The 21,672-nt window shown below is 45.6% G+C and overlaps 1 protein-coding gene across 3 annotated transcripts; it reads right to left on the bottom strand.

Annotated features, from left to right (window-relative positions):
* Positions 1 to 1,401: 1,401 nt before the first annotated feature.
* EIF4E2 (eukaryotic translation initiation factor 4E family member 2) lies at positions 1,402 to 21,645 on the bottom strand. Of its 3 annotated transcripts, XM_080409239.1 has the most exons (8): positions 21,512 to 21,645; positions 20,585 to 20,699; positions 19,166 to 19,300; positions 16,625 to 16,729; positions 13,507 to 13,659; positions 13,282 to 13,418; positions 4,435 to 4,513; positions 1,402 to 1,891 (listed from the first exon to the last, which is right to left on the bottom strand). In XM_080409239.1, exons 1-7 carry the CDS (start codon positions 21,529 to 21,531, stop codon positions 4,468 to 4,470), a joined length of 711 nt encoding a protein of 236 aa, XP_080265365.1. In that variant the 5' UTR covers positions 21,532 to 21,645; the 3' UTR covers positions 1,402 to 1,891; positions 4,435 to 4,467. The 3 variants fall into 3 exon arrangements, with proteins under 3 accessions (XP_080265365.1, XP_080265366.1, XP_080265367.1); XM_080409240.1 differs by lacking the exon at positions 4,435 to 4,513; XM_080409241.1 differs by lacking the exons at positions 1,402 to 1,891; positions 4,435 to 4,513 and adding an exon at positions 4,520 to 8,361.
* Positions 21,646 to 21,672: the final 27 nt, after the last annotated feature.

Raw genomic sequence — 21,672 nt, 5'->3', positions numbered from 1 at the left:
CAGGGAAAACAAACTGCACCTCGAAAAGTCTTTTGTAGAGAGCTGGTGACAAACAAGTGGCAAGAGTAGAAATAGGACTGTGGGGTCTCAAGAAACACACAGAGGGATGCCACCACTGGCCCTGCTCCCTGCCCAGTGAGGTGCCAGCAGACGCAAACTGCCTGACCACAGGGAGCAGTCAGTCATTGGTGTCAGCGAACTGAACGTTTCCTGAGACAGCCTGAAAACAAACCCTTCAGAAAACTGAACATTTTAAACTGTTTTCTCTGGTAGTCCTGGCTGATTTGAGTCTAGAGTTCAATAACACAACGAATTTGCAATTGGAGTCACGAGTCTGAAGGTCTCCCGGTCCCAAAGGCCAGTAATTGTCCCAGACATGGGCTGTTAGTTCTGCAGTTGCAACCAAATCAGAGCAAGCAGCTCCTTCTCCTGGGAGACTGTGCAGGCATGTAGGGCAGGATGTGTGCCCCATAGTTGCAACCCAAGCAGCCTCTTCTCCTGGGAGACTGTGCAGAGCATATAGGGCAGGAGATGTGCCCCATCCATCTCTGGCCACAGCCTCCCCTTCTGGGCCCAACGCAAAAACTCTATTAAAAACGAAAGGCAATTGTGTAATTCCCCAAGGAAAAGGGAAAAAGGCTGGAGCTGTTAATGAGTACAATTAGCATTGTAGTCAAGCAGAATCAGAAGAAATAATTAGCTCCTATTGTTTCTGTGGCATGTGAACTGCAGCCACGCTGGCTTTCCAGGCAAGAACCCATCAGTCTAGCCTCACCCTGGAGGACAGGAGATGGGGTCACTCACAGCCTCTCTTCTGGTCACAGCTTTCAGGCAGCTGTAAGCAGCAGCCTGGGCCATCACCCTCTTCTGCTGCATCCACCGGGGGTCCAGTTTCCCAGATGGCCGGAGACTTGCAAACCTCAGTGCACCCCAGAAGCACGCATGGCCTTGCATTCAGCCTTTCCTTGGACCCAACACAGAGCAGCACCACTACCTCTCCACTGAGATAGCTAGAGTCAAGGCAACAAAGTGCCACCAAACATCTCTTTGTCGTAGTTTAAGTGAAGTTTGCAACCCTCTTCCCAAGAAACAGGGCTGGGTGCAAGGCACTGCTAACCAGGGAGTATGAAGAAGGGGCAAAGACAAAACAAGCATCTCATTTTTTAAGCAATGTTACATTTCTAACTCTTCTGCCCATGTAACTCCACAACTACAGCAAAGTTTGGCCGCTACTGGCACTTGGGGTGCTTTGCTGCTTCATGTAGGTGGGCAGCTCAAGGAATGTATTTTATGGAGCCAGCAGAAGTAGGCCTGGAGCCTTACCACAGCCTAGAGAAATATCATCCCACTGATTTTCAGACAGAGCCAAAAAAAAAAAAAAAGAAAAAAAGAGAGAGAGACTGAAAGAAACAAAGAGACCCAATAATTTATTGGCAGAGCTGAAAGGGGGCATTTGAAAATCATAGGGCTGACTCTCCACTGGGAAGCTCCTCCCAGCTGCAGAGAGATTTGTAATACTGGTATCCCTCAGCAAAAGGCTCTGATGTTGAGGCAGAATCCCAGAGATCCTGCATGCCATGTAGAGAAAGAGAGGAAAGTGCTGCAAGATGCGGCCCCAAGGGCACACCGCTAATTGAAAGGTTGGCCTCCCGCCCCACTGCTAAAAAAAAGTTTGTGTATGACAAAATCAGCCTGTATTGTCACCGCTGCTGGAGGACTTCAGATGGATCCTTCCTCCAAGGAAGAGTGCGACAGATTGGCCCATGAGTCCCTTCAGAGGTCAGAGGGCACTGGTGGAGACCTCTCAGTGCTTTCAACACGGAGAGAGGAGCTTAGTGCCAACTCTTGTTCTCACAATGTGATTTTTGTGTTTCGAAAGCTTGAATTATCCCTGGAAAACAGAGGAAAGAAAGAGGTTAAAGGTGTTGCATTCCCTCAGATGACAGCAACGCCCCCATTCTACCCACCATGGCTACCAGTGTTACTATCCCAGTATGTCACTGAAAATCAATGCTCATTAACCCTCCTAAGCAGATCTGCTTTCTAACTAGAGACTGTTCACATAAATCAACCCACTGCTCCACAACACTTGGAACAAGGGAGATCCTGGTTCATCCTCATTCACTGAGAAGAAAAAAGTGTCATCCTCTGTGAGCAAAGCATATGATAGACCCTGGAAACCTCCCTGATAGATTCTGGTGTTTAAACAACTTGCAAGATCTCTTCCTCCCCAAGCATCTCTCCTCAGGAATTCTGCTTGGAGCACAACTGTACCGTCAGTCCAACCTCCTCCTGCCTCTGTCCCTCATATTTAGGCTCCTTCTGTCCTGTTGTCAACAAGTGTAGCTTTCTGGTCTCTCCTACCTTAGAAGAATATCTAATTTGAAGTTTCCCTCAAGTTTAAACAGAAAAGTTTCTTCAGCAGCTTTTACTCACATCAGTACAGCCACATGAGTTGCACAGGCTACTGACAAAGAAAGGACTGCTGGTCCACAAGCTTCATTTGTATAGCCTTGCAGCACATGGCAGCAATTGAAGACAGGGCAGGTTGCAGAAACCTGTGTTAATGCTTACTGCTAGCCTGTGAGGTAGCAGCAACAGGCAAAGCATATTTACACATTAACTGAAAGGTGGTGTAGGTTCTTTAAACTCAAATGGAAATAAATGAGATTACAATTATTTTGAAAGCATAGGCTGGCAGCTCTTCTGATAACAGGGTCAGGGCAGTAAGTTGCCCAAACCAAACACCTAGGGATGCCTCAGCACCCATCACACCAATTGGCAGAGCTGTGCTGAAAAGCAAAAGCTTCAGAAGGAAGGTGCTCTGCAGGACTGTAAAATCTTGCTTAAACCCTTGAGCTGGCATTGTATGCTGCTAAGAGCTGTAACATCACAGCAAAGTGCATGCTGGAACACCTCCAGGAGGTGGGCTGGAGAGCTGGAGTGGCAGAAGGAAGTAAAAACTCTTAAACAAGTTACTCTGCAGCAAAAACCATGCCGGAGGCCATCTGCAGAAAACTGGGGTTCACCTTTGCACTTGCAAAGTAGGCTGTGCTGCTGTTTGGGAACATGATTCAGGATTAACTGGTTTCCAGTTAATTTGCAACAATGGTTTACCCATCTATCCCATACTGTACTTTTCACCCATGACATCTACCTCAGGAGGACAGCACGCTTCAGTTCACTCTTTCTCAGACAGGTTTCTACGTTCCCCCTCCTTTCACCCTTACTGGGGTGCCCTCATCACTACTCTCCCTGCCTAGCATAGGTAACCCAATACAGCTGAGAGCTAAGTCAACTCTGTCGCTGTTTTCCTAATACACTTGGCACATTTACTGCCTTCTGAGACTGGTATTTCATGAACTGAGCTGGTTTCCTCTTCTGGAAGGTCACTTGAATATCATCTAACAATAACACCACTACTAGATGCCTGCGTAACATTTTGTAACCATTGATCCTCACAAAAAGCCAAATTTGTGAGGAAAGACAGATATTATTTTCACCCGTGACTTCAGGGCAAGCTATGAGGAACACTGCTTCCCCAAAGCTATCGAGGGAAGTTTTGGGATTCCCAGTGGCCCCTTGGAGCTCAGCTGTGTTGGGAGCAACAACATGCCACCATGGGGTGGGAACTGGGCAATGTTATGTTTCCTTCCAGGAGGTTTCTCTGCTCCGGCACTCGGGAGTGCAGCAATCCCACTTGGCTACAACAAAACACAACTCTTATCGCCAGGCGTCCTGCTAGCCCTTTTTAAGGAAAGGGCCTGCCATCAGGAAAGCAGGCACTGGAGGGGAAAAACAATCTGAGCCATGAGGCTCAAAACAGCCCTGGGCTCACCTTGGCTCTTTTCTCTGCACATCGCTGATTGCCACTACCAGAAGTAGCAGGTGGTTTCATCTCATTAGCCACAGCATTAATTTTTCTAAATACAGTAGCTACTGCGTGTCCTTCCTGAACAAGCTTTTGACAGAATATCTACTCTGCTTCAGCCCACCATCAAGAGCAAAGGCACGTATGCCAAGCTCCAAACGCCTCTCTCTGTGTCCACCACATGGATGTGCTTAGCATTCATTACCACTCCGTATCTGCTTACAGTCAACCCTAGGCAACAGCCCAAGCTGAAGACATATCTCTCAGCCTCCTGGGACCAGATCTGGGAACAAGTGCCTTGCACAGAAGGAGGACACATTAGCAAAACAGCACACAGCATCACAACAGAAAATGCTGCATGAATGGAGACCATGGTGAATGTTGGCATCTGGTTAAAAAAAAATAATTAAAAAAATATCATTATGACCTTTGGGAAAGAGCCAACAGTAGAACAGGCCCACCACTAGGCCTACAAGGCAAGAGAACATGCCAGTCCACTGGAAGAGGTTTGGAAGCTGAGAGGTATGCCATGAAGTCACATAAGAAGAAAGATGAGGCCCTACCCTGGGTGTGACAGAGGGAGGGGGAGCGCTCGATCAGCGGCCACTGCTGTTCACCAGGCCATGAAACTCCTCCCAGGCCCTGGTAAGCCAGAGGGAAAAAAAAATGAAACAAAAAAACCAAAAAAACAGCACTTCAGATCAAAGGCTTCTTAACTTTTAATGCAAGCAGAAACATTCAATGGCGTTTGAAAGGCACTTGTCTTCAGAGAGCAAGGCAATATTCTCTGATAGCCCTAGTGGATAGAAGCATCCTTAAAACCCAGCCAAACATCTGACAGCGCAAGGCAGCTTTAACGTTCTGCACAGACATGAAGCGTTCCCACTGGCTGCTGGTGATATAGTCACATTAATACCCTGAGACAGGTATGACCTTCCCAATCGCAAATGGAATATCCATTTCCTATTGCTAATAAAATAGCTGATGTTACATCTTTCTGGAGGATTATCACGTTCCTTGGCTGGTTGAACTCAGCCAGTTACTGGCCTCATGCTTCACCACATACCTGCATATGTAGTAATCTTGCCAAAAGAGGCTTCTTTTAATGCCACATGGCTTAGTTATTACAAAATTCTTCGATCAGGTGGCAGAATCCAATTGTTATTAGAAAGTCTCATTTCCTATTGTAAACCTGCACTGTTAACGATGACCCAGTAAAAACATTACAGCTATCTGAAATAAAAATGTTTTCAGATAAGTTAGAGGGACAGGCCTAACGCTGTATTCCCTGGTGGAGAATGTTACTGACGGACGAAGCTAGCAGACTGAAAAATTGCTGTCTGTTTTACGAAGGCAGCATACTGAAAGCCCTCTCAGGGAAAAGATGCCAAGGTTAATGTGAGCATGACTATTATCTTCTGGGATCAGAGACATCAAAGAACCTCATAGTTCTCCATGCCCAGCAAAACAGTGCTGGTGCCTACAGCACATGCCAAGCCATTTACCGAACCCAGGGAGCCCCATGGAGCTGGAGGGACCTTAAAAGGAACCCAGGTCAGTCAGAAACCCAGACTGCCCTGCAGATTTCATTGCTGGTACTAATCCAGAAATGGAAAACCTGTATTAGTCAGCACCTGTGCCAAAACCAGACCACCAGCTTAGCTCTTACCTGAGCTTCACAGAGTCAAGCTCCCAATCAGCATTTGCAAAAGCAGCTCAGGTGTCATATGCTCTTTCCCAGGAAAGTCACAGCCCAAATAAACACAGTCTACTGGCAGAGTGCCTGTCACGTGCACTCTGCAAGACTGTACATCACATACAGGCATAAGCAAGAAGCCTCTCACTGTGGTGTACAGCTTGGAATGTGACACTGCCTTCCCAGACCACAGGACAGCAAATCCCTGTTTTGAAAGCGTTGAAGGTGAAATCCTAAAGATCACAGACTTCAGTACCAGCAGTACAAGCCTGGTGAGTAAAAAATCACTTTGGTTCTTCCCAGTTCAAAGCTTCTTTGACAAAACTTCCAAGAAACAACTAAACCTCCATAGTCCCCCAGGGCACAGGCTCCTGTGACTGCCAAGGTGATCAGCTGGTCTAAGAGGAGTTCCTTACCTATGGTGGCTAGGTTTTCTCCTCAGTCTCCCTCCACCCATGGTAGCTCAAAAGCCTCCTGATCTTGACTAGGATAGGCAAGCGAGTAACAGTCGCCCATGGCAGCTCCAAAACTACATGGTATCTCTAGCCAACCCTCAGACATGAGCCCTTAAAGTCAAAGGAAATATGAGGGGAAAGACAGCAAAGAGTGCTGTAGATGCAACAGGACAGCACACAGGACACAGCTGTCGCACACCAGGTCAGATCTGGAATTCAGCTCGAGGTACAGCAGTGTCCTTGTTTCAGCTGGGATAGAGTTAATTTTCTTCTTAGTAGCTGGTATGCTGCTGTGCTACGGATTTAGTACGACAATAATGTTGATAACACACTGATGTTTTAGTTGTTGCTAAGTAATGCTTACTCTAAATCAAGGACTTTTCAGTTTCCCATGCTCTGCCAGTGAGCAGGTGCACAAGACGCCAGGAGGGAGCACAGCCAGGGCAGCTGACCCAAACTAGCCAAATGGATACTTCATACCACAGAACACCATGCTCAGTATATAAACTGGGGGGAGTTGGCCAGGAGCAACCAACTGCTGCCTGGGGACTGGCTGGGACCAGTCAGCAGGTGGTGAGCAACTGTATTGCATATAACTTCCCCCCTCGCCCCCCCCTTGGATTTTATTCCTCTCTCTCCCTCTCCTCTTCATTGTAAATATTATTGTTGTTCTCACTGTTACTAATTTTCACTTTATTTCAATTATTAAACTGTTCTTATCTCAACCCATGGGTTTTATGTTTTTCCAGTTCTCCTCCCCATCCCACCAGGGCTGGGGGGGCAAGGATGAGTGAGCAGCTGCTGTCTGGGGTTAAACCACAACAAGCAGTATGCTGCTTGGAGGAGAGAAACCCACAAATGGCTCTTTCTGAGCAAGGCAGCAGCTCAGAAGCCCCTAATGGGTACTCCCCCACTGCCAAGTCTCCCCAAATACAGCCCCTTTCAAGGCCACAAGGACAAGAAATCTTCCAGAGAAAGGAAAACTGCCCATGTCACCCAGTCAGCACATGGTACCAGACACCATGGGAACAACTGCCTCCCTCCAGAAGTTAGGGGGAAGAGAAACTGGCTCTGAAGCCCTCTTAGCTGCTGAATACAGGTTGGAAAGCTTCGCATGTATCTCCAGCCTTGTCAAGAAGTCCCTGCCTTCATGGTCTTCCCTCCAACCTGCCATGTCTTGAATTTCTACCCCATTTCCATCACCCATAACCACATCTCTCTTTCCTCTCCAACTCGTAACTTCTGTCCTCTATAGAAAGGACATCAGGGAAGATTATTTGTCAACATAATCAATAATTTATTACCCCTTTCAAACCAAGGAGTTCCCTGTTCCAACATCCCAATAACATCATGCACATAGCCCTTCAGCTGCCAAGTCCTTCTCACAGACACAGAGAAAAAGCTCTTCCAGCCAAGAATTTTTAAGCCAAGACCCTCATACATATTATAGTACTAATTACTCCAACTATCTGCTGACTTGACTGAAAAAAAATCCACCAGGATGTGTCTGCCCTAATGTACCTAAACTATGCTAGCAGAGCAAACTGCTCTCCATTTCGTACTGAACAAGGCTGCCAGTTAATTTCATCTGGCAGGATCTTTACGACCTGTGACGTGCCAAAGGCACAGTGCCAGAGAGTCTAAGAGGTTATTTTTATGTATGGACATTTTTAGTACCTTATTGCTATACTGTCTGCACAGCGGTCAGATACTCAGTGAATTGATCCCCAACACTTAGGTTATTCCCATTGAACAGATGGGAAATGGAAACATTAGCAGGCTAAATAAAGCCAGCCAGAGCTGCTCTTCCACACTCATTCCTGACCCACAACTGTTGAAAACTTCCCACCTTCTCCCACACTGCCCAGGGTCAGGATCCAACCAGCGTTCCCTTTATCCCCATCAGGTAAGTTGGGGGAAAAACAATGCAAAAAGGAGCCACTATTGGAAATTAGCAAAAAGAGGAAGAGCAGCCATAGCTGCTTCAAGGGACTTTCCAAATCACTGTTGTGCAAGCAGCACTAGCTGTTTTCTCCAATCACGCTCTGTCTTTAAATCCTAGCAGTTCCCCTTCAGTATTTTTGTGTAGGCCCACCTCCTTACCACCTCCCTCCCCACCTAAAAAAGGAAACAGGGAGCCACAGTGCATGCTACCCTCACAACAGTCACCAAGGTCTTTCCCTTCCACCAGTCTGTATGCGACCTCCCAGCACATTGCCCACTCACTACACCCTGCAGATATGGTGTCCAGAGCAGCACAGCCTCTTCCTGGGTGTTCCCTACGTTCTGTCAGAGTGATTTGGATTTGTTCAAATCCAGTCAAGAACTTTGTGACAGCCCTGAAAACTAATAGCTTTAAAAAAAATCTAGGATATTCTGCTACCATGAAATAATTCTTTCACATATCTGGCAGTATCTGTAGCAAAGGCAAACAGGGAAGCCATCATGACTTTGAAATGAACACAACTGAACTCCTTGAAAAGAAACATGAAATAAATAGGTTACAGTCACTTTTTTGGCAAGAGACAGGCCACCAAGATAAGGAAGCCTTTTACAAAGTCACAGACACTTCCAAATAAAGCACACTACAGTGACAGAGGACAAATCAATGAATCCATCATTTCAAAGCCCAGGTCTGCAGAAGTGCTCTTAAGACTTACAGCACCTGGAAATATTACTGGAATTGAAGAATGGAGTGATAAATGAATAAAGCCAGTACTGCAGACTCAGGAGAAAAGGACAGCGATCAGATCTGGAACCTTACTGCTCTCCTCTAGCTTTTACTCCTGCTCTCAGACTTGAAGGAATGACGGTAAAACATTGCAGCTCTCTAGAGCTGGCAAGACCCAAGGCAACCTGCCTTCCACTGACAGGCATCAGGCAGTGTGATGGGTCCCATGTACAAACCCTCTAACTTTAGACAAGGTTAACCCTGCCCACACCATTTAAGATACAGTCAAAGATGACACAACTAGGACAGCAGCACTGAGGAGTCTTTCTAAAGTCTTGGAAATTAGCAATCAAATGGAAACCAGTGCCATAAAAACCAACAGTTATAGAATTAGCTGAACTTTAATGTACGAATGGAGACTTCTCACAAGCACCCCACCACCAGCCTAACGGCTCACAATCACTGATCTTCTTGCCCAACACCTGACACTTTTATAGGAGCTTCTCTTCCTCATTCCTCACTTTTTCTGTCATCGCCCACTTTTTTGTCCTGAGAACCTTACCCCTGCAGTCTCCTTACAGTGCATACCCTTATTCCCTCCACAGGATATCCGCTCATTTCCTAGCTAAAATATAGTCTGAGGCCATTTCCTCCAGCTGCCTGCAGTGAAATGAACCCAGTTCTAGCCCTATTAAGATCAACTATTCTTCTCATTTACTCGAGCCATCCCATTAGTTATCAGTGGTGACTTTGAAAGGAAAGGATAGTTTTATACCCTGCTCAGCTCTCACTGCAGCAGGCACTTACAAATAACTGAAGCTTTGTTTTCAGAAAAAGCAGCCTTGCTTTAGAGCTGACAGGACAATCCATAAAGTCACACAGCAACCAAAATATTTCCAGACTAGCCTGCTCAGTGGCAGCCTACTGTATGGCCACAGGTCTGGTCTATCCTGGTGTATGAGACAGTATTTCTGAATTTGTCCAGGATTCCTGGATGGCACTGCAGGTGAGAGGTCTCAACACAGGAGACTGTGACTAACCACACAAGTTATCACTGCAGGAAAAGAAAGGCTGGTAACACCAGGCAGGGGAAAGGTGCATGCAAGACAGCCAAGCACTTCACGCTGCAATGCTCAAAAAAAAAAAAAAAAAAAAATAATCAAACTTCACAGTGATCACGTCCACTCCACACCTCTTCCACTCCTCTTCCAGCTGCAGTTCACTTGCTACAGGTACCGAATATTTTCAGTGGCTTCACTGAAACATGACCAGACTGTGGCCAGCAATATTTTGCTTTCAAAAAAAGCACAGTGTACCCCCTAAGGCTAAGAGGTTAGGGTTGGGTTTTTTTTTTCCCCCCCATCTTCTTACACCACTGTCCATAACCCACTGTCACTGTTGGACCATGTCACCTCCAAGGTTAACAACGCTGACGAACAGAACCTATTAAGTGGTTCACTACTTCCAAGTGCACCTCTCTCAGTCCACCTCCGAGGGAACAAAGAGAAGCGATTTCTCTCCAGCTACTGAAACAAGGTAGCCCACAAAACGTCACATATGTTCTTTTCAGGTGCTCAGCACTGTAACACCTAAGGTACTATAAATCCTCTGGAATTAAGCAGAGTCCAAGAGACTGTTTTAGCTCTTCTAGCAAGATTGGAAATTAATACAGCCTAGGCTGACCCTTCCACTCGCTGGGATTTAGGCAGCTTGTCAATATCACAAGCAAGAAAAAGGACAAACACAGGAAAATTGCAATGAAAGATCTGCTTATCGAGCTAAATGCACAAGCCCCACCACTGAGAGCAGAAAGGACAGAATGCAGAATAGCTCCTTGGAATAGCTGTGAAGCAACAGATACTTTTCAAATGCAGCTTGGCAGCACCACCACTTTCTGAAACAAAGGGGGCTGCAGCCTCACTGACAAGTCATGAAAAATGGTGTCTAAAAATGATTTAATATGAAATGCATCATCACAAAAGGAATATATAAAACCTGAAACACAAGGCTCAGGTTTCACAGTGAGGGGCATGCTAGCAATTTCTACAGAAGTGTTCATTTACAGTGTGTCAAAAGCTAATCCAGGTCAATTCACTACCTAGAAGTCAAGGTTTTGAGAAACGCCTGTTCTTTTCTTGCTAAGCGTGCTCCCTTCCCTGAAGCACAATCAATGCCAATCAAACCCTGCACATGAGCAGAGCTCTAGTGGAGAGATGCAGCCCATACAAATGAAAAATGCCACGAGCCCCCCTTAGAAAGGCAGCCCTGACAAAGCCTACAGCACGGCTCTTCCATTAGAGCCTTTCATAAAACACAACCAGAGTGTGAATATAGAGTGCTGGCTAGAAAGCCCTCCCGAGTCATAAATCACATGGTACATGCGCAGCATAAGTGGAGTTTATTCATGACGGACAGTATTTCAACAGGGCTTGATAGATGGGTGAGGAAAAGCAGCCAGGCTTTATGGAGGATAGAACGAGTTACACAAGAGATTCTTCATTAGTGAGAGAACCTTAATGATCTGAAGCATAGCCAAGCGGAGTGAGACTGAAAGCTGGGGCTGTCCTGCTCTTCTCTGTCAACAAAGCAGGCACCATCACTTCTCTGCAGCTGCTGCCGCTTGCTGTCTGCTGGTACCAGGCAAGAAAGGCACAAGAAGTCTGTCTATGCATCACTGCACAGAAACTTCACTGACAAGCACTTCTGCTCTGAATTTACACCAGTGCCCTTAGAAGGAGATGCTGGACAGCACTGCAATCAGACTGCTGCAGCTCAAGCAAGGCAATGGAAAAAACAAGGGCTCTGACAATCCCCTACATAGCAGAAGGTTAATTGCATAGATCTGCTTCACTTAGGACACCATCAAATGAACTCCTGATTATCCCCCCTACTCACAGAAGAGTAAGTGGGAGAGAAACTAGTCTGCCTCTATTGAAGAACTGCTCCCAGCTGTAACCGGAGCTACTAAACTTGATTCCTCAAACACCTGTTATTCTTAGACAAGCTCATTTTGCACCATACATCAGCAGCACAAAATGAAACTCTGATGATATGCAGGAAGAGAGGGCAGCAAGCATGGCATGTTACACTTGTAGGGAAATAAGACCACAATATTGGATGCACCATCACTCAAGGACTGACATCTGTCAAAGCAAGAACAGTTACAAACACTGCTATAGCAGCATTCTCTACGCTAGGAAGTGCTGGTGGCAATAGCTTATAAGGGAAAGGCCACAATTTCCATTCTAAACTTGCTACATGAACACCACCACAGCTTAGGACAGTTGGCTCAGCACACAGCTTTCCCGATAGAGACTGAGAGAAGCCAAACACCTCCCACCACAAAGCCGCAACACCACAGCCTGCAGTGCGCTGCTGCTGAAGAGGAGTAAAATACCCCGTTGTGTGTCCACAAGCACTTTGCTCTCTCATCATATGGACAGAGAGTCGATAGTGCCCTCTCCTGGCAAAAAGTGCCTGAGAACTGTTACTGGTAAAAACATGAAAAAAAATCATCCGGAGGGCTACATGGAACACCAGGAGATGCTCACAGGCAGTTTAAATGAGATCTTTGTATTATTGCTAGTGACCCACACTCAAAATTTGTCACAACTGGAAGCTAACCGTCTGCTAAAACCCAGGATTGATCTCACCAAACTGTCTGACAGCACACTGATGACAGGGTGATTACATTGCAAGGACAAGCTAGCATACCGAAAGGAAGTCATGAAAGGTACCTGTACCCTGATTACGGGTTAGATGAGAAAGCTCACTGCTCTATCATGGTCTTATCAATGTATTTCACTTCTTTTTCCAAGCAGACCTTTTCAAGTATTAATTTAACCAATATGACCTAATCACTGTATTGGTTTATAAAATATGCTTAAGAAAAAAAACTTTACGTTATTTACCTCAAACTAATACCTATATATGCAATTTTTTGTCACTTTGTGGGAAATAAAAATCACGCTGAATGGCCTGGTATGGTAAGCTGTAATATGTTTATCTAAAAATACAGCTGTCCTCTCTGTGTACCATGATCTTCTAGTCTTGTTAAAGAGCCTCTGTCACCAGGGCCTGGAAGACTTAATATACGACGTTTATTATGATTAGAAATCATTTGTACAGCACTGTAAATTCACACAGCACTTTCCTAAGAACATTTATAAGTCTAATGGCACTATAAATTCCCGTTAGCTTCCGCACTTTATTCCTCAGTATCTCTATTTATTCAAATGATTTCATTCCCCCCCCCGCAATCTTGTCTTTGAATACATCAAGCCACAGTCCCACACGGGGCTGCCCATCTCCAGGTGACAGGTTGGGTGTATTGCTAAAAAAACCCTGGACTATACACGTCAAAAAATAAGGTTTTACTATTAGAACCAAACGTCCCTAACAGCAGCATGATAATGACAGATACTTGGCTTTCAAAGCGCACTGGCAACAAATGCTGCTGTTTGTATTACTGCTCGCAGCGAACAGCCCTAATGCACACGAGTACTTCTTTCAATTCTTGTGATCTGTATTAAATTGCTCAAGCACGCATGCAACCAGCAGCAGGCCCTCCCCCTGCCACCACACGTACTTGATGCTATCGGTGTGTGTTTTATATTCCATGATGGTGTTGGGAGGTAGGTTCAGCACCCTTCGTAACGTATCACGTATCCGGGCTGTCGTGGCCTGGTCGCTGGCTGTCTTGTTCCATATCGAGATAATATCCTCCTACAGAATAGCATGTGAGGGGTAAGCAGATGGTACTTTTTGTAGCCCTGCCAAATGGAAGTACATGCCAGTTTTCAGAAACACTTACCTGGAATCGGACAGAGACGACTGCCCCACAGATTTCTTCTCCCACCATAAACTGTTCTCCCAACATTGCCAGAATGAGATTCTCCCAGCATCGTGACGCTAAGCCCTTTCGCAGACGGATAATCCATTTACCACCATTTTTGTTGGCATCATCCTAGGAAGAGGGGCAAGAAATCAATTTGTTTTCTTCTATTTTTCTGCTTCCCACAAGACAGCAGAGCCACACACCAGAGCAGATATTGATTGGGTGGGGCAAGGGACAGAATGGAGGTATTTTCATGCAAAAGCATTTTGCTTGTCCCCCACACAAGCAGAAGTATACCACTTACTTTGAATACAAAGTACCTGAAACAATGACTCTCAGTGTTCCAGAGCAAGCTCTATGTACTGAAGACTTGAGCTCTAGTGTTTTGATATCACTAGCAAAGATGAACACCAGCCTACCAATCTGCACACAGAACCAGAGGCAAGGATCCTAAAACTACTCCTAAACCCCAGACCAATTCCCCCTTTGTCTAATCCCCTGTTTATGTAGCTCCACTTGTAAAACAGGAAAAATCCCTCACTGCAGAACATGGGAGGCAGGGAAAGAGTTTGCAAAGTGATGTTTAAAAGCAAGCAAAAATTTGACAAACACTTTCCTTCCACATTTCCAGGAATGGGCTCACAAGCTGTGTTAACACAGAAAGGACCAGTCCGTTCTCTGGGAACCACTGACATTATCATGTATCATACAGTTGAATGTTTGTTCCAGATTACAGTGACCCACGGAAATAACCAAAAATGAGGGGAGAGAGAGTAAAGAAAAAATTTATGCTTAGCACCCAGTCCATCACCTCAATATTGTGATTCCATATGTTGCACCTGAAAGAGCTGAAAACTGCTACAGACTCCCCTGCTTCACAGAACGCACACTATGTCAAACAGCAGCTCCTCCTCTGTGCAGAACGCTGTGGCATTCTCTTGTACAACACTGTAGCTGGGAAATCTTACAAGGTGAGAGGGGAACAAATTCCATCCAAAGCCGAAGACAGAGAGGTAGGAACAAGTCAAAGAGGTGGCAGTTAGGAAGGGAAAGGGAAGACAGGTCTAGGACAGAAACAGAGAAGAACAAAGGATAACTCAAGAGGGAACTGCACAACACAGGACATCCCTGGTCAAATCACCAGCAATCCCCTCTGCCAAGCTGGGACACACTTCAAAGATGCTAGGCAAGGCAGCCCTACTCTTCTTAATGAAATGAGATTAAGTTTATTTTAGCTTTAATGCTTCTCCAGGGCTCAGATAAAACTAAACATTTGTGTGCTTTTAGAGACAGCAAGTGCTAACAAAGCAATCCTGAGCAATCAAGGAAATGCCAGCATAACAGCAGCATTCACCAGACTCCTAGTTTTCAGATATGTACTAAAGCCTGTACTGAAAGGGGAAGGTGTCAGCTCCGGATAAACCTCGAAGCATGACAGCAGCCACACGCATGGCAAAGAATCCAAAATCAACACAAGTTCTAGGAATGTGGCATACTCCCACAAGATGTGAACCACTTTCTGATTAAACATCCTTGTTTTCCAAATTATGAACATCACACTCTTAAGAATTAAGCCATCTAGGCTTCAGCCTTTAAGCAGGGAGTTGGGTTTAACTCCTCAAACTTTCCACAATGACTAATGGGGGTCAGAAGAGAAAACAGTATTGCTCAAAATATTTCAGAGGTGGTTTAAGCAGGTTCAAGGCTAGAAAGAGAACAGTGATTGGAAAGCAGATGCTGTATTGTGTGTTTTATGATTATTGTTAGTTTTCTTTCAGGTTAAACAAGCTTTGGTTCAGTCAAGCATTTGATTTCCCTTTACCAGAATAATAATGATCTGCAGGCCAGTAAATCATCAGGGAACATTAGGCTTAGTGCTTTTGACTTTACCTAGAAAAGGCACAGATGGATCCAGAAAAAGATCAGAGCTACATACACACATATATGTGCCTACAAGAATCACAGCAAGTAAGCATTAGTTTGGAAGAAAAAGGAGCATGAACAAAGCCCTACAGAGCAAGCAGCAAAGGAAAAGTCAACAGCAAGATCTCAGGTCCTCTTCTGTAAATACAAGAAGGGAACGGGGCCAGAAGTAAAAAATACCAAAGAATCTCTCCATCTTAAAATGGCTACAGGGAAGCGTTTTATAGAAATTCTGGTATCACTAACTTGTGGACTCTCTGGTCAACACGTTACGAGAGCAGCTAGCTCACTAGGAGTCCGGAGAGGGTTAAACGTTTTATATAAATTGTATTTGCAGTAACTGGCTGTAAAACACCTTGCTTAAAGTAATTGCCAACTAGGGTCACATATAAATTTCTCAGGACCAAGCAGCATAATTAGGTACTTCAGAACAACACATAAAATCCTTGTATTGCGAATGGTATTGGTCATTGCTGGAAGCAGGCCAGGAACTGGAGGAATGATTTGCTAGGCAAAGACTTCCCCAACCCCCCACCCCCCCCTTTTTTAACAGATTTGGACAGGAATGAACAGAAACAAACTGCCTGCCCTGGAACAACAAAAAAAAAGCAAATAAAGGGCTAAGTCATCTTTCCATCTCCAGCTCTACATACAGCTGTAGGCTTTTAACCATATGCGCCTCTTCTTCCTCTGAAAAAAGGAGGGTTGGTTTCTTAAAAGCTTTGCTGAATTCCAAGAACAGAGTATCAGCCCTTCTACAGGAAAGTCCCACACTGCTGTCACTGGGCAAAGCTATAATAAGTGGCAAGTGTCTATATTAGGAGGCACAGCACTTAGTTGGGGTCCCCTCTTCACTAGACTCCAGGCAACACTGCCCAGGGATCCTCTGGACCCACAGGCAAAGGCAGTTCTGCAGCCTTTGGGGGAGTGCAGCTGGCAACTCCCTGTGTCTTCCCTCTCCTCTGCCAGCAGATTACGGGACTGCTAGGTTACATGGGACAGAGTTCTGACGACAAGTTTACAGGGAACCTGGGAGAAAGGACTGCACCCAAAAGAAACCTGGAATGCCATTGACTGTAGAAGGTGTAGAAGGAAGAGTCCCTTCACTGTAGAAGGTTCCCTCCAGAATACTCTGGGAAGTACCAAGACAGAAATGAGAGCTCCAACTCACCTCCCACATGGGTTTGATTCCCTCTTTGAAAAGGTGGAAGTCACTATGGCCTGTCAGGTCCCCGGGACGTACCATGTGACTGTAAAACCGCCAGAACTGCTCCACCTGCAATGACACAGACCACACAATGAGGCTGCTGAAACTGTTCACAGCCAAGATTCCTACAGAAACAGGGTTCCCTTTTTACACCAGCTGGCTAGACCCACCTTCTTCTCTTTTGTTCTACTTTCTTGTCACAAGGGTGTTGGTTAGGATACCCAGAAGGCAGCAGTAGGATCAGAGCTTGAGTGCCTGTTTCTGACTGGCTCCATTACCAGATGACCACTTGAAATATTCAAGGTGCCTCCAAAGTCACTTGGTGCTTGTCTGAAGAAATCTGTGCTACGATAACTGCTGCTCTAAAGAACAGTTTCAAACATATCTTGTAAATCCTACTGTGCAAACTTCCAAACACTGGATATGTGTCAAGTGCATCAGCTACAGCCAAGCCTCTCTACACATTAGCCCTGTGTTAGCCACTGCTCTCTGCAATCGTGGAGACTGCAGGAGCCTCCAAATAAGACATTTTTTTGTATTTAATTTTACTGTATCCAGGTTTTAAGCCAAAAGATGCATTCTGGTGCTGGTTTAAGATCTTAGGGCACCATTCAGAGCTTTTATTTAAATACCTCTTACTTCCTTTTACAATCTGCCATGGTACATTTGGACCACTTCACTTTGACCAGTTTTCATTCTGGCATCCCTGCATCTACTTCAGACAATCTGGCTGGAAGGCAAAGGAATTATCTTTTGTAATTCTTAAAAATAGCATATTTATCCTTTGAGATTCTCTGGATAAGAAAGGATATTAGAGAGGCTGGATCTTTAAAACAAAACAAGGCACTGGAAGAGATCATACTAATTTCCATATTTTAAGAGAAGTCTACTCAGTAAGACAATAGCTATTAAGCAGACCAGCAATGAACATGGAAGGGTCAGACACCATCCCAAGTACCTCATCAGAGACCTCAATGATTTGGTCAGCACTTGGAATTCTGTCCCAATCTCTGATCTTTGCCATCCAAGCAGGAATTTGCTTTTATAGCCAATAAAATTATGAACCAAGACTGAGGTGAGGTCAGAAGCAATCTATTTTTGTCAGACACATCCAAATGCAGTGTGGAAATTACATTCTTACACTGAGTGAATATGCCCTCTAATGGTTAGCATTTAAAAGCTTTTATACTGAAAAGCAACAAATAAATCTGAACCCAGACTTAGCCTCAGACAATTCTTTTTGAAGCATGTTTTCCCTCCTCAAACAGTACTTGGAACCAAACACATTATCAGATCTGCTGGCCAGTCTCTCTCCAGCCTGACTGATCTCTAGCACTTCCAGCCTACGATAGCACCCACAAATTCTTTGCAGCAAACAGAATGTGTGAAGTTCTTCCTCCAAGGAGCTAAAAATCAATGTTAAGTCTACACTGATTTCACAGACTGAGAAGTTATTGCCAGATCATCAAGCAGTAGCCACGTTTTTCATTCAATGAACTAAAAGTACTTGCTCTCACAGGGGAATAGGAGCAATAACTACCCATAACGATAGGCTTAGAGCTATTCTTTCCACTCTTATCCTGCGTGGATGCAATTAACACAACCCAGCTGCTTGGACAGGTATAGTTTTGCAGCTTTCCTGAAGGGGTATTTTTCTTGCATTGCAGAAGACAGATTTACTGGTTGGCAAAATTTAACAGTTGCAAAGGACTCTGGATAATATGGACAAATACTAGATTTAAAAAAAAAGAATAAAACCAGAAAGCTGCCAACAGAATTCCTAGCCTTGAGAATGGTATTATATGTAGTGCCTCTACAATGGAGATGTGTTTTGCTTATGTATCTTGGGATCTTAATGACCGTTTTACACTGCCAGTACCATGCAACAACCCAACACTGCCTTTCCAGGATACACTCAATTTATTGCAGGTATAAACAACCACAAAGAGTGGAAGGGGAAAAGGAGAGCAGTTTGCCTTTTAATGAGCTTTACTGCAACACCAAACTGCACCTCAGTCACCACTTCCAGACAGACAACCAGACACCAGCTGCTTACACAGCACACCAGATGCTTGCTCCAAGCACAGTCTTTGTGTTGGAAATATGGGCAGGGGGGAAGTGGGGGTATGGACGGACTGCACAGTCTTTGCTTCACATCTACATTGTATCCAGAAAAGCTGTTCCTTTCTGCTTTTGCTTACCTGTCAAATTCTGCTCCAGTTAGATTTAAGCTATGTAGGAGCTCTTTTCATTTTCTACTATTATTCCAGCTACCACCACTGCTGCAGGTGCAGATGTCTAGCACAGGGCAGAGGGGAACTGCTTAAGACATGTCACCTGCTGTAGGTAATCCAAGAACTCATATGTAAGTCATGGCAAATCACTCACTCTGTTCCTTGACAACAAGAGCACAGCCTGCATGTGCATACACCTAGCACACAGGAAGTAAGCCAGCCACGACGATCGTGCCATGCCCAAGTGACACAACGACAGAGATATACTCACGGAGGCAAAGGTGCCAATCTGTTTAATGTTCTGTTCATAACTCTGCGAGCTGGTAGGCCTCCCGGGTGTTCGTCTGGAGTACCAGAAGGTGTAATTATACTGCAAGGGGTGCTCAGCTGGCCCTGGGACAACAGCCTGCAGAACAGAAAAGCTTGCTTACCCCTTATGCACTCCTCTAAAAGGGGAACGGGAAAAATTACATTCACAGTATCAGAAGTCTACATGTTCCTGACCTCACAGACTATAAAACAAACAACTGTTCCTCATTTTGACTGAAAAATACTATCTCTGTTAATTGTCTGGAGTGGATGATTAGGCTAACAGCAGCTCACTATTTCAAAGAGTATTAGAATTTTTCAGTACAGGGATGGCTAAGGAAATAACTTAAGCTCAGGACAGCATCATAAAAAAAGCAACCCTCATAACTATTAAAGATAGTTTTATTCAATTTTCTCAAGGGAAAAAGGACAAACTAAAGAGTGATACGAGAGTTTTAACTTTTTCAAATCTGGAAAAAAAAAAGACACTCTCCTTCTCTGGGAATCACAAAACCCATTTATACTTTTCCCATATACTTAAACCATGATTCAAAAGCAATTATAACTCTTTGGTGACACTAACTCCCTTAAGCAACCAACACCCTAACACTCTGGGAGGATTAGTCTTAGAACTCGTTATGTCAGCTTTGGTGGAACCCTTTGCTAGCAGTGGGCAGTGATCATTTTTCAATTTCCAAAACACCTATTTCTAATTAAAAAGACTTCTAATGAGCATAAAAGAGCCTAACACGAACTCATTACCCAAGAGTCAAAATTGAAAGAAGAAAAACCAAATCACAAAGCCCTTATCTTGTATGAGTCACCAGGGCTTAAATCTCTGCTCTCCTCTTGTCTATGATAAGTTTATAAGGATTCCATTACTTTAGACAGAAAAGTTTTCCTAAGCATAAGATTAACAACAACAACAACAACAAAAAGATGGATAATGTACCTTCTTAACTAGGCTACACTACACATAACCCATCTTAAAGAGTTATTTCAACAGTGGCACAAACACAGCCTGGTAAACCAACCACAAGCCACTACTCTCCCACTAACCCGTCCTCCCCCCACACCCTCTTCCCCAAAAAAAAATTTTTGGGGAAAATAAAGCTTTATTTCTCATTTCTACTCAAAAGCCTAGCAAAGTACTAGCTGTGTTTGTGAAGGAAGCATTCACCCTTCAGATTATATGCCTCCAAAAGCGACATCAAATTACCCAAATGCAAATGTAGCCCCTCTGTCTTCATTACAACAGTAACAGAGCACTAAGCGACCACAGCCCATCAAGACTTATTTTCATTATTCCTGAACTCAGGATTGATTTTCTAGCACTCCTACATCATACTTTAGTGATGGAACATAGATGCCAGCACCATACCTTCCTCTTGGTAGTACTCTGTGGTTTCTCTCGATCATTCTTTTCCTTCTCACTGTCTTTCTGTGTGTTATTCTCCTCATTCTGGTCATGGTCTCCACTATCATCATCTTTCAATCTGATAAAGAAAAAGAATAATGAAAGTGAGTCTTACATCACACAGCTGAGAAGGTTTGTACCAAGCCCCAGCATCTCTGCTTCTAAGCTCCCCCATGGTACAAGAGCCACCAGTATTTGGAAATCTATACTTGACAACCCACACGGTAAAAACTACTACTGCTCTGCACGCCCAGAGCCCATCACAGGCATCTTAGGCACATGTTCTTAAGCAAAGCGAGCAACAAAATGCCTTTACAGAGCAAACTCAAGCAGCATCGTGCTAGATACTATCTGCCACAGGAAACTCCAGGTGCCTGTGAGGGTCCCTAACCAGCCAGGAGGCGAACATGAAGACCTGCCACCGTAACTTTGCTGACTCTCTCCCACCCTGCACCCCACGCCCCTCAGCACAGAAGAGGCTGCCCCTCAGGCGAGCAGTCACCACGCCAGCACCCAGCACCCCACAGCTCTCCCCGCCCGCCCCATTCCCGGCCAAGGGCCGGAAAAGACGAGCAAGCAGCGGGGCCCGAGGGCGGCCCGCCCCACGGCGGTGCCCGGGGAGGGATCCCTCGCCGGGAGCTGGGCCTCGTGCCGCCGGGCACTGCCCCCAGCCCTCGGCCCCGCAGCCCCTCAGGGCCGGGCAGCAGCACCCGAGCGGGGCCGGGCCGGGCACCGGCGGGAGGAACGGGGCTGTGCGCGGCCCCGTGACTCATCGCGTCTCGCCCGAACAGCACCGGGGCAGCGGCGGAGGGGAGCGGCCGGCGGGCAGCGGGGCCGCGCTGCTCCCCGCAGCGGCACAGGGGGCCGGGGAGGGCCGCGCCGCCGACTCACGCGTCGAATTTGTTGTTCATCGTCGCTCGCTGCCGCCACCTCCGTCCACCTCAGCGACTTCCGCCCCGCCGAGTCCGCTCCCCAAAGCCTTCCGCCGCTTCCGGCAGCGCCGCCGCGCCGCCCCGCGCTTCCCCCCGGCGCCGTAAGCACGCGCACCGCGG

This window comes from Falco punctatus (genome assembly GCF_963210335.1).
Source record: "Falco punctatus genome assembly, chromosome: 13".
Classification (NCBI taxonomy): Eukaryota; Metazoa; Chordata; class Aves; order Falconiformes; family Falconidae; genus Falco; species Falco punctatus.
Note: the sequence above shows the minus strand (reverse complement) of the source record. Positions and strands in the feature narration are given on the sequence as shown.

Excerpts from the sequence above, each read along its gene's own strand:
- EIF4E2 (XM_080409241.1), bottom strand. The coding sequence starts at position 21,531 with ATGAACAACAAATTCGACGC. Across the intron at positions 16,730-19,165 it reads AGATTGGCACCTTTGCCTCC|GTGGAGCAGTTCTGGCGGTT; the intron begins GTGAGTATATCT and ends GTGTCATTGCAG. Across the intron at positions 8,362-13,281 it reads ACACACACCGATAGCATCAA|GGCTGTCACAAAGTTCTTGA; the intron begins GTACGTGTGGTG and ends ATTAGTTTTCAG.